Below are 24,896 nucleotides of genomic sequence, written 5' to 3' on the forward strand. Positions count from 1 at the left end.
CCTTTGTCAGTGTATAATAATAATAACAGTTACTATTATTTTAGTATTCGACAAGTAGAAAGCATTTTAAATTACTTTTCTACTGAGGTTGAACTTTTTAAAAAACTGCTTCAAGGGATAATTTACACTTCATAAAATTCAATGTAAGTGTACAATTCAATGATTTTAGTAATTATATAGTTGTGCAACTATTACCACAACCCACTTTTAGAACATTTCTATCACCCTAGAAAATCTCCTCCACATGGCCATATACAGTGAGTCCCTGCTCCCACCCCCAGACACAGGCAACTATTTCGCTTTCTGTTCCTATAAATTTGCCCTTTCTAGACATTTCATATAAATGGAACCGTTAGTCTTTTGCATGTAGCTTCCTTCACTTTCATGTTTTTGAGGTTTATTCGTTAGCACAGATCAGTATTTCGACTCTGAACTTTTTAAATCTCCATGTTAACTTGCAGTTGTTCCTCTGAGAGCTGTCTGTTACAAAGGCCCTTGCCCATTTTTCTATTGGGGCACTGAAGGATTTTACAGAGGAGGGATATAATCAGGTTCATGTTACATTAAGAGAATTCTAGCAGCACTGGGAAGGATAACTCTATATTTGCATTTCCAATTCTAGGACAATCATCAATACGTTTACTGCATTGAATTATGCTTTATCTACCTACAATAAAGAACTATAATATAAGCTACAAAGAACTATAAAATTATAAAAGGTATAATTATTTGAATAGTTTCCTCTCCTTAAGGAGTGTCATAAAGTTCTAATTTAGTCTCTAAAAAAAGAGACAATTATGCAGTTGATTTTACTTTACTGTAGTGAAAACAGGTCCCTTCTGGGACAAAGTGAAGTATGAATAAATAAATGTTACCTTATTCTAATGTTGCTCTTGGTGGCTTGTTTTCTGCATCAAGAGCCCTTAAAATGTTCCTCATCTCTAAGGTTCATTGAATAGGTATTTGACAAACAGTATCTTTGAACTCTATTATTTCTGTAAAGTTAAAAGGAGACCCCCCTGCTGCAAAACCCATTCCCAAGTAAAACCTCTCTAAAAAAGAAAAATGTCCTATTGTGATCCCATATTAACCATTACTGAATTTGTATCCCATGCTATTTTGCTAAATCCAATTAGACTCTTTGAGAAGTAAAGGCTCAGATCTAGTAAAAGTTGCAGTTCTTAAAGGTAGCGGAGGCACTCAAAGCTTGACATATTCGAGTGCTGAAACTTTTCTTCATTACACCTCCTTCAGTCTAAGTCCCGTCCCCAGAGCTGTGTGGATGATTTACCTTAAAGCTAAAAAACGTTAAAGCAAGGGATCCTCACTTGTATGGGGTTCTTCCTAATTTTGTATGTTTTTCCTTAAGAGGGAAGAACAAATTATATAACTTCAGGCCCCACTAAACTTGGACCTGCCCTGTAACCAATGATCTCTATCCCCCATCCCAAAGGTTCTTTGTAAGTTGGTCCTTTACTTCATGGCTTGAGTCTAGATAAATTTCTACAAGCCTTCTTTTAATACAAACATCCTTTTAGAAAGCTTGTCATGCAGATAATAAAGTAACAACATAAATGATTCACCTAGAGTCTCATCACTTCAACAGGTAACCCACATTTATTCTTCTGTGGCCCCTTTCAGTTTTTGTCCACATGTCTACATAACTTTGTGTGATTATAATTAAAGTTGTTTTATCTTGGAAAATGACCAGCTGCCCGAGTTCAGAGGGTGGGCAAGGATGCTGCCAGGGCCACATCCACCTTGTTCACCACTGGATGCTCTGTGCTTAGCACAGAGTCTGGCATCCGGTTAGTACTTAAATATTGGCCGAATTGGCCGAGAGACTAATTCTGAACCTGAATGGCCCAATTTTTTTTTTTTTGGGGGGGGGGTATTGAACTCCAAGTAGAAACGAAAAACCCTTAAAAAGTAGCAATTATTGTCTTCCATTAAAGTGGAATCCTGCCTCATTAATTGATTGATTAAACAAGTGTATATTAAGTGTCTGTTAAAACCAAACACAGTTGGATTACTTGAGATATCAAGAGAGACCCAAAGGAGGAAAAATTTGCAGAGTGTGCTCTTTCTAATCCCTATCCCAGCCCTGAACTTTATGGCCTGAGATGAATAAGGAGAATGGAGGAATTTTTAATCTTTTAAAAAGACACAGCCTTATTTTATCTTTGCAGAAGAGTTGACAAAAATATTTTAAAAAATGGCATTGGGGAAAAAAAGGAATTTTACTTAAGGCAGGCAGAAGATTAGAGCTCTCTATTGCCTTAAATGGCTCTGTAAGATTATGACACTAAGCTCTTTGCCAGAAACTGGGCTACACTTATCTGAAGTGCCACATTCATTCTGAAATGCTCTTAGAGGGAGAAGTCACACAGTATTATTGTCCAAAAGGGATGATCATTTTAGGTTTTGGTTAACATACAAAGCATATACCTTTTTTTTTTTTTTAGGATCTAGAACATGAGGGAGGGCATGTGAGACATGCATCGGTCACTTGAGTGACCTCATGTGACACATGCAGAGTCACTTGAGAAGTCTGACCCTGCAAAAGATTGTCTCCTTCTACCCTGGGGTCAGTGCTACTAGGCAATGGCATCTCCTGGCAAAGTTCAATTAAACAAAATCCCAGACTCGTTTTTCTTCAAAATAATTTTGATTTAATTTCTTCTTTTATATAAAAAGACAACAAATTACATTTCAGAGAACAGTGTTTAGGTTATGAGGTTCCCGTCAGAGCTGTTTTGCAAAACATGTTTACATAATCTGAAGTGAAGTCGGCAGTCGACTGTGAAACTGGGGCCAGCCAGGCTGCCTTGTGCGCGTTCCATTTTGGACAACAAACTAATATAACATTCTATTGTTTAGGTGTCAGCTAGATTTGGATTTTCTTTTGGACGTTTGAATTGGGATGAGAAAACAAACCACCACCACATCACCATGACCAGATTTTAAAAAGCAACAGGTCAGTGCTTTGTAAAGAAAACAAGCAGCATCAATATTTTCTGCTCTAATCAATGAGCCCAAACATTTGACGTTTTGAATACAGATAAATAAGTCAAATTTTTGGAGAGAAAATCTTATAGAATCTTTCTGTTTGTACTGCCCAATGTGTTACTGATTATTTCCCCTACTGACCAATTGTATTTTGCGGTCCAAGATTCACAGAAGTGAATCTTGCAGTGTTAAAATGCAAAGAGAACAATAAACAGTATACAGAAGCAGTTAAATACTTCTTATAAAACTTATCTTAGAGAAAATTTGCCAAAGTAAAAGCAATTACACTTTAGAAGATCCCACTTGATGGCGAATGTATCAAACACCTAAAATTTTGGACAGTTATTAGGAGAAGGCTGAAAATGTGTCCTTGCAGTTTTACCACTCAGCTTCGTTTACCTGCCCTCCCTGAGGAGCCTGACTGGAAGGGATCTGTTTCTCTCTGTCTGAAAGTGCCTTGCATTATAGTTAACTGTAGGCGTAGTTTACTGGACCACAAGTTCCTTTAGGATATGAGTGATGTCTTATACATATTTGCCTTCTCCAAAGTACCGAACATGGCAGTGCTGGGGCTCAGGACAGGCTGCCCCAAGATATGTCACAGTGGCATAGTGATTATTTTGAATTAAAGTTACTTGAGAAACAGCTGGTGGAAACAAAAGATATAAAAAACACTCTGACTTCCCCCTTCCCCATGAAAGCAAGAAATAAATCTCCCAGGTGAAGGTATCCTCCCTATACCAGGAGGCTACAAAGCGTCCTTATCACCCGAGTTAGGGAACTCAAGGCTTAAAAAGCTATACTATAAACAAATGTTGTTACTTCTTCATCAGTTTGCTCCCTAGCATAACTTAAATCTTCATAAATCTTTCTTTGTCTAAAAATGATATATGAACAACTTGCTTTGGTCACTTTGGGGGTCCCATTTCTATGAGAATTCTACACATACAAATTAAATTGTTTTGTTTTGCTTCTTTCTCCCGTTAATATGTCTTGGGTCAATTTAATTATTAGACCAGCCAAAAGAACTCAAGAGGGATGGGGGGAAATTTCCCCCTCCCTGATCGTAGTTATTCAATTATTTATGGAAATGAGTAAGTCAAAATACAGATAAAAAAATTCTCCTAATGAACTCCAAGTAGAAACCAAAAACTCTTCTGCTTCTGCATTTAGTGGCTGTATTGTATTTGCAAAATATATTTAGCGTAAATGAAGTGAATATTTCCCTCTAATACAGTCCCTTTTTGTGGGTAAATTTATTCTTTATTCCAATACATTTTTGGGGTGTGATGATGAAACTGATTTTGGATGGTCACCCGTAGGTGTCAAATGTCAAAGCATATTTCTTTTCCCTTTCTGGCACAGTATTAGTATACCACATATTCATCCAGAGCCTTTCCAAGGAAGAGCTCTCTAAACAAGCTATTTTAAATTTTATAACGTCCTCAGTTATGTGTTAAATAAGCTAAATTCAAAGAAACTATAAGATTAACCACTTCGGAGCAAAAAGTGAAAGAAATTTAATCAGAAAATTCAAAGAGATGACAGCAAAGAAAGTCTAAAATTAATTGTAATATGATCAGAATGAGATCTCATCTCATCATTCTAATTTGTGAGCCAGGACACACGTACACAAACAGTTTTCCGACCAAGCTAATTAATAGGCCAAAGGAGCTGGTTTTGTGAAGAAAAACCTAAGGAGGCAAAGTCATTCAGTATAAGTCTAACATAGGATTTTGGAAATTCTAAATCAGCAAGTCTCTTAAAGAAAACAAAAAGCAAATATCGGGCTTCCCTGGTGGTGCAGTGGTTGGGAGTCCACCTGCCAATGCAGGGGACACGGGTTCGTGCCCCGGTCCGGGAGGATCCCACATGCCGCGGAGTGGCTAGGCCCGTGAGCCATGGCCGCTGAGCCTGCGCTCCGCAATGGGAGAGGCCACAACAGTGAGAGGCCCGCATAACGCAAAAAAAAAGAGCAAATATCACATTGCTTTTCAGTTTAATCAATAATGCATTCATTTTCATATTCACTTTGATTATTAAATGCACAAAAATATATCAAATCACTTTTCTGTGTGTTAAAACATTCAAGTATATCATTGAAAAAAGGCAATGCAACTTTGTCTCTGAAGTTTTTAAAGACAAGGGAGGCAACTAGAGATAAACAAGGATTAAGCCTGGAAGATCTCTCAAGGTCTGGCTTTTGATTCCTATGTCTCTAACTGAACAAAACCCTCAAGTCATAAAAGCACAGAGATACATTTTCTCCACGCCTTATATTCCTGTTCTAAGAGAGGTTAGCACCGGGATCCAGACACATAACGCAGCATTTTCTAATTACCTAATTTCTACCAGCAGTTTCTGCTAACAACAACAAACAACTTCAGAGAGACTGTCTCCCTCAATAAACGTAACTAAGTTCAAGTGCATATTAAGGTTTGTAGAGATGAAATGACATAACTTGAAGATTGATTTTAAAATGTTTCAGTGGAAAAGAAAAAAAGGGGGATAGGTGAGCAATGTGGCAAAGTCTTATAATTACTAAATGTAGGGGATGGGTATGGGGGGATTTATCATATTATTTTTTTCTACTTTTGTGTATGCTTGAGAATTTTCATAATGAGACTTTTTAAAAAAGAGCTTTAGGCAATATAGTTCATCAGTATGGGTATGGGTCTATGGACTAGATAGAAAGCTCTGCTAAAAAGAAGAATGGCTGGTCTTGAATCTGGGGCTCTTTACCAGGTTTAAAAAACCATTTCACCTGTCTTTCTCAAAGGAAGGAAAATCACACAAATCTACACATTATCTTGGGATGTGTATTAACACAATACACTGTTTAATGTTACCATAAAATTAGAGAAATCTAACTTTTCCAGCTGAACATGGAGGCTATATTACATGAAAGACATGGATTTAGATTTTGGTTTAGCTTTTAGTTTGAAAGAAAAAGAAGAGAGTGTTAATCAAAGAATTCAGATTCCCTAATCCTTTTCTCAGATCCACGTAGTTTTTCTTTTGGGGATTTAACCGCTACCCTGACAGTTACAGAAGTTAAGTTGAGGGGGTCTCCTTCTGGAGGTCATACTTTGAACAGAAGTCATCCTTTCCTGTGTTGAAGAAATCACTTTCACCCTCAGCAGAGAATACACTTTTAAGGAGGCCTCACTCTTTCTGGCCCCTCTCTATTCCCTTAACACCTCATATATCCCTCTCTTCCATGCTTCCTATATTCTTCCCCACTGGTCCTGTCATCACATCCTATGCAATCCTCAGAGGTCCAAAAAGCCAAAGAGCCCTCTGGGTCTATGAGGACAATACTTGTTCCTATGCAAAATGTGGCTTGGGGAACTGGAACTGGATTAGAAACAAAAGAGGAGTCAGATAGCAACAAATTCTCTCCTAGTTCCTTTATTTTACATAAGTTTCATGACCATGGGGCCTGTTCTGACATTGCTTTTTTTTTTTTTCCTTCTTTCTTTTTTAAAACAGAGATTAAGGGCTCACGTAAGAATTCACTCTACTAACACTGATGTCATGGACACTTCTTTTTTAGAATGAGGTATTTGGTTTACTGTCTAAAACAGTAAAGGTTTGGGCAAACTGTAGAAATGATATAGCAAGTAATAAAATAAAAGTGAATAACTGAAACATAAAACAGAAATGGGATCTGGCAACATAGTTGCTCTGACACTCTGAGAATCATTATTGTAGCCAGAATAAACACACCCACCCTACATCTCTAAAAGCAAAACCCAGCATGATTTTTCCTAGGGGCATACATTTCTACTCAGAAAAGACAGTGAGAATGAAGAGATGAGTGAATATGAAAATGGTAAAGAGATTAAGACCACTCTTACTGCCCTTTTCCCCATTCTAACACGAATTACTTATTAATGGACCACTATTTCCCTTGGTTTCAAATTACCTTAGGAAAACATTAATAATTACAGCAACAACAGCATTTACAAGTGAGTTTATGTGGAACTGTTGTCAGAGTTCAAAACACCATGAAAGATCTGGAGAAGACAGTTGACTATTTCACATAAAAAACTGAACAATTAGGTTAGCCAGGCCCAAAATAATGATGAAAATGTGAGAGATTAACTTAGGCCATGTTAGACGCTCTTCTTGGTAGAGGGAAATTATATAGATGAGAGATGGATATATGAATACAAAGGCCAGGCCACATGCTGCTCCTGAATATCTGCAAAATAAAAGCTTTTGGGTTAATATTCATCCTGTGTTTTTCTGATTTACAATTATGGTAAATATAGTACAATTTAAATCCTCCTCAGTCTGATATTACAATAAAATTGTTTTTGATTCATTTGTTGACATAAAGCATTTGAGTTTAAAATTTATTTTACTTGCTAAGTTAATATAAAATATTATTTCCTGTTCATCTTTATAGCATCTGCTTGACAAAGAGTTTTTTATTCATCTCTCAAATTTCCCTAGTTCCTCTGTATCTCAGTGATTATGGCTACTTCCTCAGAAACATCTGGAGATAGGCTTCATACCTTTGATCTTTTATAAACTAATTATAAATTCTGAGTTGTTGAAGGACTGCTAGCATCTGCTTAAGACTGAGAGTGCCTCCTTGGCATTCAGCATAATTATCAAAGATAGTAACAAAAATACCTAAACACATGACAGAGGAACCTATACTTTCTTCTCTCCTTCCCTATACTTAGTTTTCTTGAAAACAGGTTAATGGGAACTTGTAAATCCATTATATTCAATAAGCATCAGGCTAAAAGTCTCCCCTTTTGTTTCTTGCTACTTTCTTAGGTAAGGGTCTTCCAAAAAGTGACTCAGTCCTGCTTTCTACAGGTCAAGGAAATCAGATCATTCGAAATTTCAGTTTTCCGTGAGAATCTGAGGTCACAAATATATTCCCAATCTACTCAACCTATCACAATGTATTTGGAGAAAGGATATTAAGGAAAGAGCCATCTGGGATCTAAACTCTTACTTTATGACTACAATCGACACTGAAATATGTTCTTGAGTAGAAATGGATTAAGAAAGTTAGGACATAGCCTTGACATATTAGGGACATTTGAGGTACCCCAAGAAGTTATATATTATATATTAAAAACAACTTTATTTTGGATAAAGAAAAAGGAATACAGTAGAAAATTATGAGAAAAACAAAAAAGAGAAGGGGAAAGGTACATAAGGCTAAGGGATAATGGGGCTTCTAGAGTCAGAAATAAGCAGAAATGGAAGATAATGAGCACCTTAACTGATACCAGGGAACGACATTTGAATGTTACCAGTTTTAAATACTCACAGGAATTTTATACAATTATATCAAAACAACAACTACAACAACAACAACAACAGGAAAAGCATAAAAATAAAGACCAATATATGAAGGGGCAAAGTTCCCTTACAGGCAGTACCTTATGATTCCTCCTATGTTTGGGTAGAAACAGGCCATGAGCACGCCAGCTCCCACAATAACTAGATTAAGAATCAACACGTGGAAAATGCTAAAAGTTGAGAAGAGAGTTTGGAGGAAGAAAAAATATAAAAACAGGAAAATTATAACAATTAATATGAGAATAAAATTCATTATTATCATCCTTAAAATGAGAATGTCTTAAACTTGACAATAAAATCACAGCATAAATAGAAGGCAACAATAGTACTCAATACTGGTGATGGGACAGTGATACCTGGCCCTTTTGTGCAATTATATAAATAGGTTAAATTTTGTAGGAGCAAACTGGTAGTGTGTATCAAGGTTCACATTCTTTGACACATAATTCCATTTGGGTGGAAAATCATAAGAAAATAATTGAAAAAGCTATTAACATAAAGATATTTGTGAAAAGACAGAAGCATCCTAGATATATGGCAGGGTAACAATTTACTTGATGGAATATACTAAAAACATTAAAAATAAGTAATCACTGTTACCTAGATGGTAAAAATCCATCTAGGCAACTTGAGGAAAAGTTAGTTAGATTTTTACTACACAAGAAAATCTGAAAACACTTGAAAAAATATCAGAAGGAAATACACTGAAAAGGGTGTAGTGACTGTGTTATAATTTGGGATTTGGGGTAATCTTTGTTTCTATATTTAACAAATTTTGTATGTTTTACAATATTTCTTTGTAAAGTGTTTACTTTTATAATTAGAAAAATAAATTTTATTAAGGGGTAAGACAAAATGGGCAGGTTTTTATTTTTCAGATTTAGTCATTTAAAGCTATTCAGTATTTACCATGAATAGAATATCTGCTAAATAACTTGAACTAGATGTTAACAATTCAAGGTTTGGGAATCAATTCTGGACACAAATAAACATAATGTAGATGGAATATGATGCTCAAGAAATAACTCCATTTCCCCCAAAAATGATCCTTAAAAGCCAAATTTACACATCAAAGCAACATTTTGAGCCCAAGTTATCAGAGGTTAATTAATCCTAGGTAAAAATTACAGAAAGAATTAAAAATAAGGAAAAGTATTTACACAAATAAGTGGTTAGTCATCCATCTTGATGAATTACAAAGATATTCAGGCTTCCAGATCTTACTATTTATCCAGAAACTCCAACCTTAAAATTGCTTCAGAGCTTTGAGAGAGACATTGGTTGGGCCTTTGTTATTTCTATATTGTAAAAGGAATCAACTTTGTGTATTTTCCAAAGTAGTGGTTCTCAAAGTGTAACCACGAACCCCAGGGAAGTTCCCAATTCCCTTTCAGGAAGCCCTGAGGTAAAAATTATTTTCCAATCAGACAAAACATTACTCGCTTTGCAAAAGCATTGGTGGGTAAACTGCTGCCCCCTTAGCATGGATAGAGGCAGCTTCACTTGTCTGTATTCTATACTGTATTCTTTACCGCCAAACACTCTCAAAAAAAAAAAAAAAGTTTTATTAAAAATTGTCCTTGATAAAGGAGTAAAAATTATGTTTTATTAAATCTCATACTTTGAACATACATCTTTTTAATATTCTGTATGATCAAATAGCAAGTATATAATGAAGCACATCTGCTGCATACTGAAGTAAAAAGGCTGTCTTGAGGAAAAGTACTTGTGCAACTGAGCTGGGGGACAATCCTGCCGTTTTATCCAAAGACTGCTATTTTTACTTGAAAGGCAGATAAACTATGGTTCTTCAGACTTGGGTATTTGACAGACATTTTCTTGAAAATGAATGATATGATCTTATCATTTCAAGGAAAGCAACTGGTAGTTTGTGTTGCCAATGATAACATTTGAGCTTTCGAGCAAAAACTAGAATTTTGGAGAGCTTGTATTTGCCACCATGAGAGCTCGACAGTTTTCCAATAAATATCTAAAGACTTTTGATATTAATGAATGTGGGTTTTGAAGTGTGCATAATGAAGTGTGTCAACATTTGGAAGGTCTACAGAACTCACTGAACCAATATTTTCCAAAGGATTAACCCTGATGTTATAAAATCATGCCTGGGTAAAAGATCCAAAGTGTAAGATAGACCAATGGATTTTAATGTAACTGAGTTTCAGATTCAACTAACTTTTAAAAAACTACCACTTGTCAAGGTTTGGCATAGTATCAAAGAAGAATATCCATAATGATCTGAAAAGGCTATTAAAAGTACTCCTTGTTCCAACTGGGAGGGTGTATTTTCTTCATATATTTAAACAAAAATTACACATTACAACAGAATGAATGCAGAAGAAGCTAGGAGAATCCAATGATCTACTAGCAAATCAGACATTAAATCAGTTTTTTTTTTTTTTTTTTTTTTTTTGCGGTACGTGGGCCTCTCACTGTTGTGGCCTCTCCCGTTGTGGAGCACAGGCTCCGGATGCGCAGGCTCAGCGGCCATGGCTCACGGGCCCAGCCGCTCCACGGCATGTGGGATCTTCCCAGACCGGAGCACGAACCTGTGTCCCCTGCATTGGCAGGCGGACTCTCAACCACTGCGCCACCAGGGAAGCCCCCATTAAATCAGTTTTAATGTCATTAATCAGTTTTGAAAGGTAAAAGGAAAGTTTTTTTTGGAAATCGTTATTTTTCAAAAATCGTTATTTTTCAAAAATGTTATTTATGTTAACAAGTAATTATTGCTTTTTAAGTAAATTAATAAACATTTAAAAAATTCTGTTCTAATTTTTCATATGTTAAATATTGATGGATATAACCCACATAAGCTAAAATTCCTGGGGGTCCTCAAATAAACCTTAAAAGTGTAAAGGGGTCCTGAAATCAAAAAGTATGCTCCAAAGTATGCAGTCTGTAGAGTACTTGTAACTGTAGGATAAATGATAATGTCTTCTTGGTGGCAGGGGAAGAAATGTAATGTGAACACAAAAGGGAATTCCAGACTTTTTACAAGAAGAAAAAACATTCTAACAGCCAACATTATGCAAAATAATGGCAGAAAACAGGAATAAGGCGTTTACCTAGAATTTTTTTCATCTATTACTTCTCCGTATTTATTTTATTTTGGTGAATGTAAATAGAGCAGGGTGTATAAACACAATAGGAATAATATTTACTGAAATCCAATAGGAGAACTGTAGCTGCTGCTATTGTCAATGCTAGAAGCCTGGTAACTCTCGATTTCTGCTTTTAAAAGCTTTTTTGTTTTTAAACCTACACATTTATAACTAATTATTTATTAAATGAGGGGAAAGACTGCATTAGTTCACTTCAAATAAACTGGTTAAGACCACTTGTTTAGCTGGTTACCGTAAATGTAATTTTTTTCAAATTTTATCCAAAAGTTTTCTTCATTTAAGATCATTTATTCCCAATAAAATAGGTCAGGACTAGGTACTTTTTACTAGAATGAATCTATAATAAAACTTAATTAAGAGTAGGAGTTAACCAGGGGTCCACAAGGAAGTTTCAGGGAAACCTGAAGCAGTATATGGAAACTTCTCTTGGATGAGGGTGACTAGCTTTGAACAGATTTTCAAAAGGACTCACAACTCCTCCATTACCAATAAGAGATTAAAAATTATGGCAATAGTTACAGAAGCAAATAAGAATTTAAACTTGTTATGTATCTCACCTTCAATCCTAAACAATGATCATTTATGTAAAAATGCATGAATGTTAAATATACAGGTAAATATCAATAACCAATAATTAAAAGAGTTGCTTCTTATTAGCCATACAGGCCCTACATACTATTAACTTCTTGGCAAAGAGTAGATTAATAGTGACTAAATCATAAGATAAATATAACTGGTATCAGAGCTAACATAAATTCACTGGAAGGAATTAACTTTAAATCATTCTGGACAAGGGAGAGGCTTCTATTTTTAAAGCTCTTCTGGGACAAGAACACCAATGATCTATCCTTGGTGTTAGGCAAGTTTTTCATTGTTCATTAGGCAAATTTTTATAGCAAAAGGATCAGTCACATTTTAAACGGACCTGTTTGCACAGTCATTTGTTGCTTGGCACATCTTGCTGGTCAAGAGAAGAGCCCTTACCTAGGATAAACGTCACCGAAGATATGGCCCAACAGCTGGACACGAGCCAAGTAGCCTAGGAGTGGATATACAGTCATCATCTGGAACAGCAGGAATATCCTTGCAATGAAGGACAGGATGTCACTGCTAGGGAAGTTGTCTAAAAAATTCTAATCCAAGAAAGATAATAATGTTACAAATCAAATTCAGTATATACAAATTTATAAAATGGAATTTTTTCGCTTCGTTTGAACATGGGTGCCACTCAAATTGTGGTTTGTGGATGGGCGTCCATCCACAAACTGTTTGTTAACTATGATTCTTCAATGAGCTAAGTACAGAAATTGAAAGTTAAGTGTTTGGAAACTTAAAGACATTTGACATTAGAATAAAAATGTGGCATTTTACGAAAGTATCAGTCTGCAAATGATTTGATATTGAAACACCAACAACAAAGAAGACCTTGTCCACCACTGACAGTCTGAGAAGTACTGCTCTATAAGGTTCAAGCATAAATTTGTTTGAATAAATTTAAATAGCTAATTCAATGCTACTTCATCCTTAATAGCTCTCTTGCTTTTCCTCCTCTGAAACACTGTTACACTTTCAAAGTAAGATTATAGAATAAGGTGAGAGTGTATCTATCACCTACTATCATTATTATGTACAGTCTATCAATAAATAGAAAAGAATTTATTTCTCCTTCCTTTCATGATTCTTTTCTCCATTTTCGTTAGGCATCTAAGAAAAAAAAAGCTAATCACTCAGATTTTTTTTTCCTTGCAAATACAAATACCACAGATATTCTTATTCCCAAGGGAGTGGGCTTTATATGGGATTGTTCACATCAGGGGAATTTTCAGCAAACATTTGGCTGCCAAAGAACTTCTGGAATCAAGGAAATCAAGAGAACATTTCAAGCTATCATAACAGCAATAACTCAAACCTATTTATCTTATAAAGATGAGAACATTATTACCACTATTATGCTGAAAAAACCTTTATAATTCATCTGTAATAAATCATATTATACATTCCACTACACTATTAGAGGAATTTCTTCTGCCTAGAAAGAAAATCACCTGTGCATGCTATTTCTTGTGAGAAATTCTTCAGTTACATAAAACTAGAGATTATACTATTCCCAGGTTTATGACAGGCCAAAGCAAAGAAAATATTATTTATGGCAACCTTTTAGTAAAAGAATGTTTCTTTTATTCTTTCTGTCTCTCCCTCTGTCTTTTTAACAGTCAAATAGTCTTTCTTTGCTTTGATACTTGACACATAGTACCAAAATGGGTGTCAGACCTATTATTACGGACTGATGAACTAAGACACCAGTTTATTCAAGACATTTCCAGATCTGGACTTTGGAAAATAAGGGAATTGAATATAGTCTCTGTGGAGGGTTTATAAATTCAAGACTACTACTAGTACAGTTCTCCACACACCCAAAAATACTATGCATATAATAGGAATCATTTATTTGAGTACCATAAGGTGCCAGCATGCAGTAGGACTTCTCAGAGAGTCCATCTAAAAATCTATGGAGTATCTATTATAATATTTAATGGAAGAGGAAACCGAAGCTCACAAGGGAGGGGTAAGGTGCTTAAATTCCCACATGCACGGTAAATAGTAGAGATTGTATTCAAACTCAGGCCTGTCTGGTATTATATTTTGCTACTGTATCACACTGCTTGCTCTGCAGATATGAAGGTGTAAACAATCACACAGAGAGGGTACACAGTGCCTTACCTGCTCTATACAATCTTTGGATAATGGTGGTGAAGGAAATGAAGCAAAAACCAGGACTCCAATATAGAAATAAGTTAATGTCACCAGTATATAAGCAATGGACAAGTCCCTCACCTGTAAAGAAAGAAAAAAATTTCCACAATGTTGAATAAATTTTTAGTAAGTAAGTGTGCCTGAATAGGCTAAATAATAAGACTGACAAATAAATATAAGATTTATCTTTTTGCTCTGTGTGCCTGTGTATACCTCCTGGGTATCCAGTTTGCTCAGAGAAAGTAGTTAAAACAAGATCCACATACTTTACAATTAGTCTGACAACTTTTTAAAAGCTATTCTGGAGTATGTAGACTAAGCTACCTGTTGGCAGACTTAGAAAGTTAACATAAATGGTGATTTAACATGATTGAAATTCTGACTTAATTTCAAAATGTAGTTCATTTACCAAAATATAAAATATTTAACTAAAATAATAAAGCTAAGGGACAACAAGAAATCAAGAATAGGTTACTTTCTGTATGATTTATGGAATTAAAAATTTTTTTTTCTTCTAGTGAATTAACTTGTTAATTCATCAAAGCATGCCTAGACCAAAAGAGACTGGTATATATTAAAATATATTTAATAAAGGAAAGCTAACGCAGACAATAAGCAGGTATTAAAGACAAGCTTAATAAACCTAAACAGTAAACAAAAGGAAATCAAAAGGCAGCTGTTCAAACAGCTGCACAATCTTATGATTGGAACCAGTAGACAAATGGAGAACATTAAATAAATTGGATTGCTTTCTTCCACTGCTGTTCCCACCCTCCCAACCATCCCCATGCAAAGTAAAAAGCTCCAAGATATTTAATGAAGCCAGCTGTCAGATCCAAACAGAACAGATCCCACAGCTTATAAATCTGGTCTCCATCACCACTAAAGTTATGGCCAAATAATTCAGCACAACTAAATTATGGCTATAAGCCTATTCAGTTTTCATTTTAAACACACATTACTTTGAAAGCTAAGAAAACAGGTAAGAAAAAAAATTATATATAATTTTGCTTTAGTTTGATTCCACAGTAAGAAAACTGGACATTTGGTATTAGAGAACATTTCTGATTTTTGGGAAAACGTTCCTCCTTAAATGGGCTAAAGCAATAGTACAGAGTTATAAACTTAAATGTTGATAAATTCACTTAAAAAGCAAGTAACAAAATATGAGAAATCCAAAGTTAGGTCTAAGTTGACAATCAGCTTGAAAACAAAACAGGGATTTCAAACCCTAAATTAGACAGTGGATAGGCTATGGAACTACAGGAACCTGGATTATGGAGATTGCTTCCAGCCTTTTCAGAGTTTCTAATTGTGAAGGAGAGGCTGACCAAACCTCCAGGGAAGTTCCAAAGTCTTTCCTCTAGTTCTTGAAGCTCTAGGGCCCATCTCAGGCTAGACTTCAGTCACCCCTTGGGTTGCCTGATGGTCTTGTGTAGTATTAACAGAAATGAACCAGGCAACTCTTATTTTCATATCAAAGGGTAGTAGTCTCCCATTATGACACTTGAAAGTCATTCTACCCTCAACCTACTCAATGTCACTCAAGAACAAAGAAGTTTTGCAGAACGCAAAACCTTGGAAGGCCAAGAAGGCTGCGTCAGAGAGAGCTATATATAAAAAAGGACAGCTACCATTTCATGGAGTCTTTAGCCAGTATACCACATGATCAACACATTATTTTGGGCAGGTTTCCTGCAAAGATGTGTATCTTAGCAAACTTTGGGGAAAATCTGATGAAGATAAAAAGGCAAAGATGCAAGGCCTTCCTGATAAGATAGTTTCCCCCTTCTGCTTCCCTGTTCTTATAGTACTGTACACATATCTGAAATGTAGCATCTACTACCCTATATTGTAACTGTCATGAATTTTTATTATAAAAGAATCTATATATATGATATGAGGATATCAACTGGAAAGAAAATGTCCTTTGACACCCAAAAAGTAGTCAAGGTTAATAGTTCTTCTATCATGTTGGTATTTTAATTTTTCCGTATCTAAGTTGGTCCACACTACTAGACTATGAGACCCCTGAGGACAAGGACTGTGTCTTCTTCATCTTTGTATCCCCAATCCCCAGGACAATACCTGGCACATAGTAGGAACTCAGTAAATGTAGGTAAAAATAATCATGCTGTCTACAATTATTAAGTGCTTCTAGGTACTAGGCTCTGTGCAAAGCACAGTACATATATTATCTCACTTAATGTAGGTACAATCCTTTTCTTCATTTTATAGATAAGTAAACTAGTGCAGCTAGGTTATTTTCTCTGTTTTTTTTTTTGGTGGCGTTGGGTCTTCATTGCTGCACGCGGGCTTTCTCTAGTTGAGGTGAGCAGGGGCTACTCTTCACTGCGGTGCGTGGGCTTCTCACTGCGGTGGCTTCTCTTGTTGTGGAGCATGGGCACCAGTAGTTGTGGCGCACACGTGGGATCCTCCTGGACCAGGGCTCGAACCCGTGTCCCCTGCATTGGCAGGCGGATTCTTAACCAGTGCGCCACCAAGGAAGTCCCTACAACATTTTTCATGGTTACACAGTGAACAGTTGGTGAAGTCAATATCCAAACCAAAGACTTTCTGGCTCCAAATTGCATGCCCTTAGCTACTACAATGGAGAGCTAACCAGTTTCTAATACATTTGTGTCACAGTTAATAAACAATACTAAAGAAAACGGTGAAAGAGAGGTAACAAGTTTTGAGTAACAAACGATACAATAAAGCACACATATAGATGCAAGAGAAATAACTATAATCAGAAAAGTTCTATTTCACAGTAGCATAAATGTACATTCAGTAGAACTAGGTCAAGAGTTACATATCTGGGGACTTCCCTGGTGGCGCAGTGGTTAAGAATCCGCCTGCCAATGCAGGGGACATGGGTTCGAGCCCTGGTCTGGGAAGGTCCCACATGCCACAGAGCAACTAAGCCCGTGCGCCACAACTATTGAGCCTGTGCTCCAGAGCCGCTGCTCCACAACGAGAGAAGCCACCACAATGAGAAGCCTGTGCACTGCAACGAAGAGTATCTCCTGCTCACCACAACTAGAGAAAGCCCACGCATAGCAACGAAGACCAACGCAGCCAAAAATAAACAAATAAATAAATTTATATATTAAAAAAGAGGTACATATCCGTTTTCATCTGAAAATACTTTAATGAACAGAAATGATATTTTAATATAAAAAGCAGCTGAGGTTTAGCACAATCCTGGGAAACATGCCACCTATGAAGAGCATGCACACATGTGGGCTTTGCTATTCTCTGGCTTGAACACAAGCCATCACTATTCTAGGCCTGGAGATACGGCCTCTTAAAAGCCTGTTTAATGGAAAATGGTAGAAAAAAACCACCTTTTAGAAAATGAGGCTCAAAGTAAAAAAATATTCAAAAAACAGGCACAAGTGACCATATGAACTGGTAATGTGTCAAGAATCCTACACATTAATAAGGTAACTTATTCTGCCTCGCAAATAAGCAGTGGCTAGCAGGGCTGGCACTAGAGAACTAATGACAGGAAGAATGACAACTGGGACACAAGTGGGTCTGGGAGCACATTCTGTTTCTCAAATACGTTTTATAATCTATCTGTTCCACGTACTGTTCATAGTGAAAATACTATCCAGTGGAGCATTTACTAAGAAAATGACAGACCTACCGCAAACATTTACATAAAAACTTCTGCTGATGTATATAGTTGAGTAAACGACACAGATTCATAAGAAGCAAGAAGTGAATAATAAATTAAGATATAAGGCATCTCAAATAGTTTTTAAAGAAGTAAGCAGGGCATAAAACTAAACAAAGATAGGCAAAACAAAACAAAAAAGCACAATATAGGTTCTGATTCAAACATGATGAGGAAATTCAAACAAGATGAGGAAATACCATATCCAGGATGGTTATAAAGAATACATATTCTGATGATAAGAAATGAGTTGGATGATCTTCAACTCTACAGCTTTTTTTTTGGTAAGGTATACCTTACTAAAAATAGAAATTATATCTCATTTAGTTATACATATAAAAAATTACGTTTGGTGAAAGAAAACCCATGAAATTAAGTCAAATTTGGAAAACCTGGAAGATCTGAGCACTACACCTGTGTAGGAGCCTCACTGTTCTCCTTCACAAATGTCTTTAGATCCATGTCCAACTACAGCTTATATAGAAGAGAATGAGGCCTTTTTATTCTTATATCTTTTCTATTTTCAAGCTTTTTTTTTTTTTTTACTGATCTGTGAGTGACTAACTCAACATCAACATTAAGAATTCAGAGTTCCTGACAAGCTTCATATTTTCTGACTTAAATCTCAAGAAAATATTGTATCATGATATTAACAAAACATCTGAGTCAAATTACTTACTGACACCTGATTAAAAGTACAATCATTAAATAAATCAAATGACAAAGTTTTTCTCAGAATATAGTAACATTTAGTTTAGCTTAATTTATGCAATATATAAGTATAGTCAAAAGGAGAGTGTTCTATATTTACAAGTATTTAAACTGCTTAGAATTTTGCTGGCACACAGTGCTTCATAAATATTAGCTTTATCATTAGTAATTATTAATATTTTAAGAAGTTAACATGAAGCATAACTGATTTTTTGAACGCTGGGCTGCATTTCACATACTAGTTTCAATCAATTAAGACAGTAAGAAGACATCACCCATTTCAACTTTTATTTTTAAGCCTTTAAAAAAATATCTTCCACAAGGGACAAAAGTTGAGTTACACTTCATTAGCTGAACCTCACATACTAGTTCTACAAAATGCTAGTCCCCAAACTCAGTAGAAACAAGAACTCATTTTATGGTATTTACATATGGAATATGGATTTCAAGGCCCATTTGAGTGTTTTTGTATGAAAGGCAGGCAGGACTCTTCCTATGTCTTTCGGGGACTATGAACAGGAACATTCATCTCTCTACCCAGTCCGGAGCTTCTCACACTGAGGAATGCACACCTTCAGGTAAACTGGTGTAAATTTCCAGCAAAGCTCTTCCTCTTAAGAATTTTCAGGAGCAAAAAAGCTAAGTACAGACAGTCCTCTCTTTTCATGGTAGTATGAGACTGTGAAAGTGCCTGGACACCTTTCTGAGGAAGATACCTTCGCAGCTGCAGCACAGTTGGGGTCGGTCTGCTCCTGCCTCACCACTGTTTGCTCTCACCCAGGAACAGGTCAGTCAGGAAGTTGTGCTGCAGCAAAGGCTTGCAGATACTGGGAAGACCCCTTTAACACCTCACCAAGGGAGAATCACTCCATCCAGCCACAGCATAACATCTCTGGAGAAGGCGTGTGCTGACTCGATCAGAGGCACAAAGGAAAAATATCTAAAAACGAAAGGACCAGTTCAGAGGCCAACTAAGACTCTGGGAGTCACTACAAGAAAAACTCTTTGAGATGAAGGTTCTAAGACTCTAAGATTTTTCAAAGTTGGTTCCAGATGAAGATCTGTAAGTGATTCATTGACTTGTACAGTCTTTCAGAGACTGTTAAGCAGATTACTTCCACCAGTATTGAGCAGTTGAAGTCACCAGTGCAGCTGCTTATATCAACTATTTTAATAGATTAATGGTTGTTAAAAAAAATGACCATGCAGTGCGATCATAATAATCAATGGGAAAAATTATGATTGTTCCGTGATGCTTCCTCTTTCTCACGGTATAATTGTAAGAGCAAACTTCCATTCTATGCTTTGGTGAACTGTCATATTCCTTTCTTCTAAGTTTTCATCAGCTTCCAACATTTCATTTTTTGTGCTTTCAATTTTGTGAAGTATCGCTAAGAATTCTTTCAATGTGAAGTTTTTTGATAGTGTCATTTCCTCTGCAACATCTTCAGCCTTTTCATCACAACCACTTTCTTCATTCATGTTGATAAGTTCACCTTGCCTAAGTTCCTCTGGCTGCATACCTAGAGTCTCTCGAACGGCAGCAATGTCAACATTTCCACAGTCAAATATGTTTGATTCAAATTTCATTTCCACCATTATGACTTTTTGTTTCATTTTTGCACTTTTGTGTTTGTTTGCCAATTTCCTTTTGATTCGCCATTTTTGTAAAATATAATGTGGGTTTACCACCTGGTGACAAGGAGGCAACTGAACTATCTGCTTTGTCATCTGGATGTAACGTGAATAATAGATGGGCAGTGACCAACCTCTGACAGATTTTGAAAGAAGTGGTGTGACTGGTAACTAATCATGTTGTGCATCTGTAATTTATGGAGTGAATTACGAACTGAAGGGCTAGTAGTTACTACTTTATGCAAGTACTCATAATTCAAATCCTGTGGCAACCTAAATTTGAACCATGTGGTTAGGGGGTACTGACATAATTTAACTAAGCCATAGTAACTGAAATTCATGCATATGGGAGCTGTGCAAACTGAAATCTGCCTGTAATTTAACTCATTATTTTCAGACTGTTTTCTAGTAAGACAAACTAATTATGAGCACAATAAAAATATGCATGAGTGTTTAAGATAAAACATGAGAGTTCACTGAAATTGTGTTCTTCACCCCCAGATACCCAGCATATACAAGGTGTTGTTCTCTGTCATTAAGGAGACTTTGGTGGTAAAGTTTGAGAAACACAGCCTTATGGATAGAATGACCCAATATACATGAGAATCCAACTTCACAAAATGTGTTTCTGTGGTACTTGGTCTAAGCTGGCATAGTTGATAAGGATAGATAGGTGACTTGGCTGACACCAAGGTATACACTGTTAATGACATACACTATTTCCTGTAAAGATAAAATAGATTTTTCCCACATATCTCTAAACTTGCTAAACGTGTGGTAGGCAGCTTAGTTCAAGTCAGGAAATTTGTGAAGGAGAGGAATTTAAGAGTAAAGGCCATAAAGTTTATCCTCAATTTTCCCTCTACACCCCAAAGTTCCAAATGATTATTTAGGATAAGTAACATTTTCTTCCTATTCCCTCAAAAGGTTTAAAACTGTTTATGATAAAAATACAGTAAGACTAAACATTTCCAAAATAAAAACCCTATCTAAAGTGTGAGGGATACAGGGAAAGATAAAAACTCTAAAAATACATTTGCCTAAGAAAAGTTATAGAAACAGATAAAAGAACTTAATACTTTAAGTTTTCCAAAAGTCAAAGCAAAAATTGAAACAAGAATAGTTATATGACACTTACTGTCAAACAATGAGTTTATTAAGAGAAACTTTTTCCTAGCCTTGAACACAGGAAATTTTCTCTCCACAGTCTTTGTATAAAGGATGTTGAGCAATTTAACAAAGACTATCGCAATTACAGTTCTTAATAAACAGTGAAGCAACATTCTGCATATGGCTTTCTTGTATTACCCTGAACCTTTGGTAAAAAGCCAGTTTTAACATTAAAATCTAGTGCAGTGATGAGAGAAGAGAGAAAGAAATAACTGATGTGGTTCAGTTATATATTTTTCTGAGACTCTAACATTAATATCATAGGAAGAAATCTTGGAGAAGACTTAATATGTTCTCATTGCAAAACAAATTTAAAGGCACTAGAAAAAATCTGCGGGATACTCTCCTGTTAACAGAAAGATCCACAGTTTGTAAACGTCAGGAAAGCAAGGGTAAGAGAGGTAGAAAAGCTAAAAACTTCTAGCCCCTACTATACACCAGGTCATGTTAAATACTTTTCCTATTTTATAATATTTGATTATGATTAAAAACTTGAGAGGTCGGTATCAAATTAGGCTATTTTTATATACAAAGAAAATGAAATTTAAAGATCACCAAGCTAGGAAGTTGGGAAAAATCAAGGTTTACTCAATTCCAACACCACTCACAGGTAATATGCCAGTCGTATGTAACCAGGTAACAATAAAGATGAAAATGGAAGAGCCTGACTTATATTCTTGCCCTAATTTGAGACCTAACTTCCTTCTACTTAGAAAGGCCCTCATAATGACTCTGCCAAACATTACTTGAAGCCTTCTCAGAATCCCCAGGCACAGTGAACTCTTCTTTCCTTTGTATTTCAGTAACAATTGTATAGACTCCTATTAGAACTTCATCATCTTTGTTTACATGGTTAGAAGCTATCAAATAGAATTCAAATTGTACAAATAAGGCCACAGGTAACTGGTTAAATTTTGCTTCCTTTGGGTTTAGTTTGCTTGTCTTTTTTCCAGTGTCTTAACATAGAAGGTTAGGTTACTGATTTGAGATCTTCTTTTCTAACGTAGGTGCTTACAGCTATAAATTTCTCTCTAAACATTGTTTTAGCTGCATCCCATATATTTCATTATGTTGTGTCTTCATTTTCAGTAATCTCAAAGTACTTTTCTAATTTTTCTTGTGACTTCTTTCTTGACTCATTAGTTATTTAGGAGTATGCTGTTTAATTTCCACATATTTGTCAATTTCCCAAATTTCTTTCTGTTATTGATTTCTAACTTCACTGTGGTCAAAGAACATACTTGGTATGATTTCAGTCCTTTCAAATTTATGGACTTGTTCAGTGACTCAGCATATGGTCTATCTTGGTAAATGTTTCATGTGCATTTGAAAAGAATGTGCATTCTGTTCTTGTTTGAGAGAAGACTTTTATAAATGTCAATTAGATCAAGTAGGTTGATAGTGTTTTTCATGTTTTCTACATCCTTATTTGCTATTTGTTCTATCAATTATTAAGGGAGGGGTGATGAAATCTCTAATTATAATTGTGGATTTGTTTACTTCTTGCAGTTTTGACAGTTGCTGTTTCATTTACTTGGAAACTCTGTCACTTGGTGCATACGTGTTTAGGATTATTATGTCTTCTTGATGAATTGATCCTTAAAGATCATCATATAATGTTCCTCGTTATCTTTGGCAGTACTCCTTGTTCTGAAGTCTACTTTGATATTAAGACAGCCTCTCTTGGGGCTTCCCTCATGGCGCAGTGGTTAAGAATCCGCCTGCCAATGAAGGGGACATGGGTTCGATCCCTGGTCAGGGAAGACCCCACATGCTGTGGAGCAATTAAGCTGGTGCGCCACAACTACTGAGCCTTTGCTCTAAAGCTCACGAGCCACAACTACTGAAGCCCGTGCGCCTAGAGCCTGTGCTCTGCAACAAGAGAAGCCGCTGCAATGAGAAGCCCACGCACCGCAACAAAGAGTAGCCCCCGCTCGCCACAACTAGAGAAAGCCAGGGTGCAGCAATGAAGACCCAACACAGCCAAAAATAAACAAATACAAAACAAACAAACAAAACCCCCCAGCCTCTCCACCTTTCTTACGTTTAGTGTCTGCGTGGTATATCTTTAAAGTAAATTTCTTGTAGACAGCACATAGTTACATTTTGTTTTTTAATGAGACTGACAATCTCTGTCTTTTAGTTGTAGTCTTTAGACCATTTTTAATGGAATTATCTATACTACTCGGTTTGAATCTATTATCTTTCTGTTTGTTATCTATTTGTCCCATATAGTCTCGTTTCCCTTTTCCTGTCTTCTTTTAGATTACTTGGGTATTTTTAAAGATCCTATCACCACTATTTGCTATTATCTGTACATCTTTTTTTTTTTTTAGTGACTGCTCTACAGTAAACTATGGCCCATGGGGGAAATCTAGACCACTGTCTGTTTTTGTAAATAAAAAGTGAAAACAAGAAAACACTCCCATTTACCACTGCAATAAAAAGAATAAAATATCTAGGAATAAACCTACCTAAGGAGACAAAAGACCTGTATGCAGAAAATTATAAGACATTGATGAAAGAAATTAAAGATGATAAAAATAGATGGAGAGATATACCATGTTCTTGGATTGGAAGAATCAACATTGTGAAAATGACTCTACTACCCAAAGCAATCTACAGATTCAATGCAATCCCTATGAAACTACCACTGGCATTTTTCACAGAACTAGAACAAAAATTTCACAATTTGTATGGAAACACAAAAGACCCCGAATAGCCAAAGCAATCTTATTAATGAAAAACGGAGCTGGAGGAATCAGGCACCCTGACTTCAGACTATAGTACAAAGCTACAGTAATCAAGACAGTATGGTACTGGCACAAAAACAGAAAGATCAGTGGAACAGCAGAGGAAGCCCAGCGATAAACCCACACACATATGGTCACCTTATCTTTGATAAAGGTGGCAGGAATGTACAGTGGAGAAAGGACAGCCTCTTCAATAAGTGGTGCTGGGAAAACTGGACAGGTACATGTAAAAGTATGAGATTAGAACACTCCCTAACACCATACAGAAAAATAAACTCAAAATGGATTAAAGACCTAAATTAAGGCCAGGCACTATCAAACTGTTAGAGGAAAACATAGGCAGAACACTCTATGACATAAATCACAGCAAGATCCTCTTTGACCCACCTCCTAGAGAAATGGAAATAAAAACAAAAATAAACAACTGGGACGTAATGAAACTTAAAAGCTTTTGCACAGCAAAGGAAACCATAAAGAAGACCAAAAGACAACCCTCAGAATGGGAGAAAATATTTGTAAATGAAGCAACTGACAAAGGATTAATCTCCAAATTTACAAGCAGCTCATGCAGCTCAATAACAAAAAAACAAACATTTCTCCAAAGAAGATATACAGATTGCCAACAAACACATGAAAGAATGCTCAACATCATTAATCATTAGAGAAATGCAAATCAAAACTACAATGAGATATCATCTCCCACCA

At 36.0% G+C, this 24,896-nt stretch overlaps 1 protein-coding gene across 17 annotated transcripts in view; it reads right to left on the reverse strand.

The window, feature by feature from the left end:
- Positions 1-4,991: 4,991 nt before the first annotated feature.
- Positions 4,992-24,896, reverse strand: part of SLC38A9 (solute carrier family 38 member 9) — a 109,829-nt gene continuing 89,924 nt past the window's right edge. For 11 of the 17 annotated variants that reach the window (XM_067730690.1, XM_067730689.1, XM_067730684.1 and 8 more), the window contains 4 exons: positions 14,205-14,318; positions 12,468-12,616; positions 8,421-8,510; positions 4,992-7,216 (listed from right to left, as the gene is read on the reverse strand). In XM_067730690.1, the coding sequence (XP_067586791.1) occupies positions 7,051-7,216; positions 8,421-8,510; positions 12,468-12,616; positions 14,205-14,318 (519 nt within the window). In that variant the 3' untranslated portion in view covers positions 4,992-7,050. Of the gene's footprint in view, positions 7,217-8,420; positions 8,511-12,408; positions 12,617-14,204; positions 14,319-24,896 lie in introns of those variants that run through there. The other 6 variants (XM_067730696.1, XR_010941963.1, XR_010941961.1 and 3 more) reach the window with 6 other exon arrangements.

This window comes from Pseudorca crassidens, chromosome 3 (assembly GCF_039906515.1).
Source record: "Pseudorca crassidens isolate mPseCra1 chromosome 3, mPseCra1.hap1, whole genome shotgun sequence".
Taxonomy (NCBI): domain Eukaryota; kingdom Metazoa; phylum Chordata; class Mammalia; order Artiodactyla; family Delphinidae; genus Pseudorca; species Pseudorca crassidens.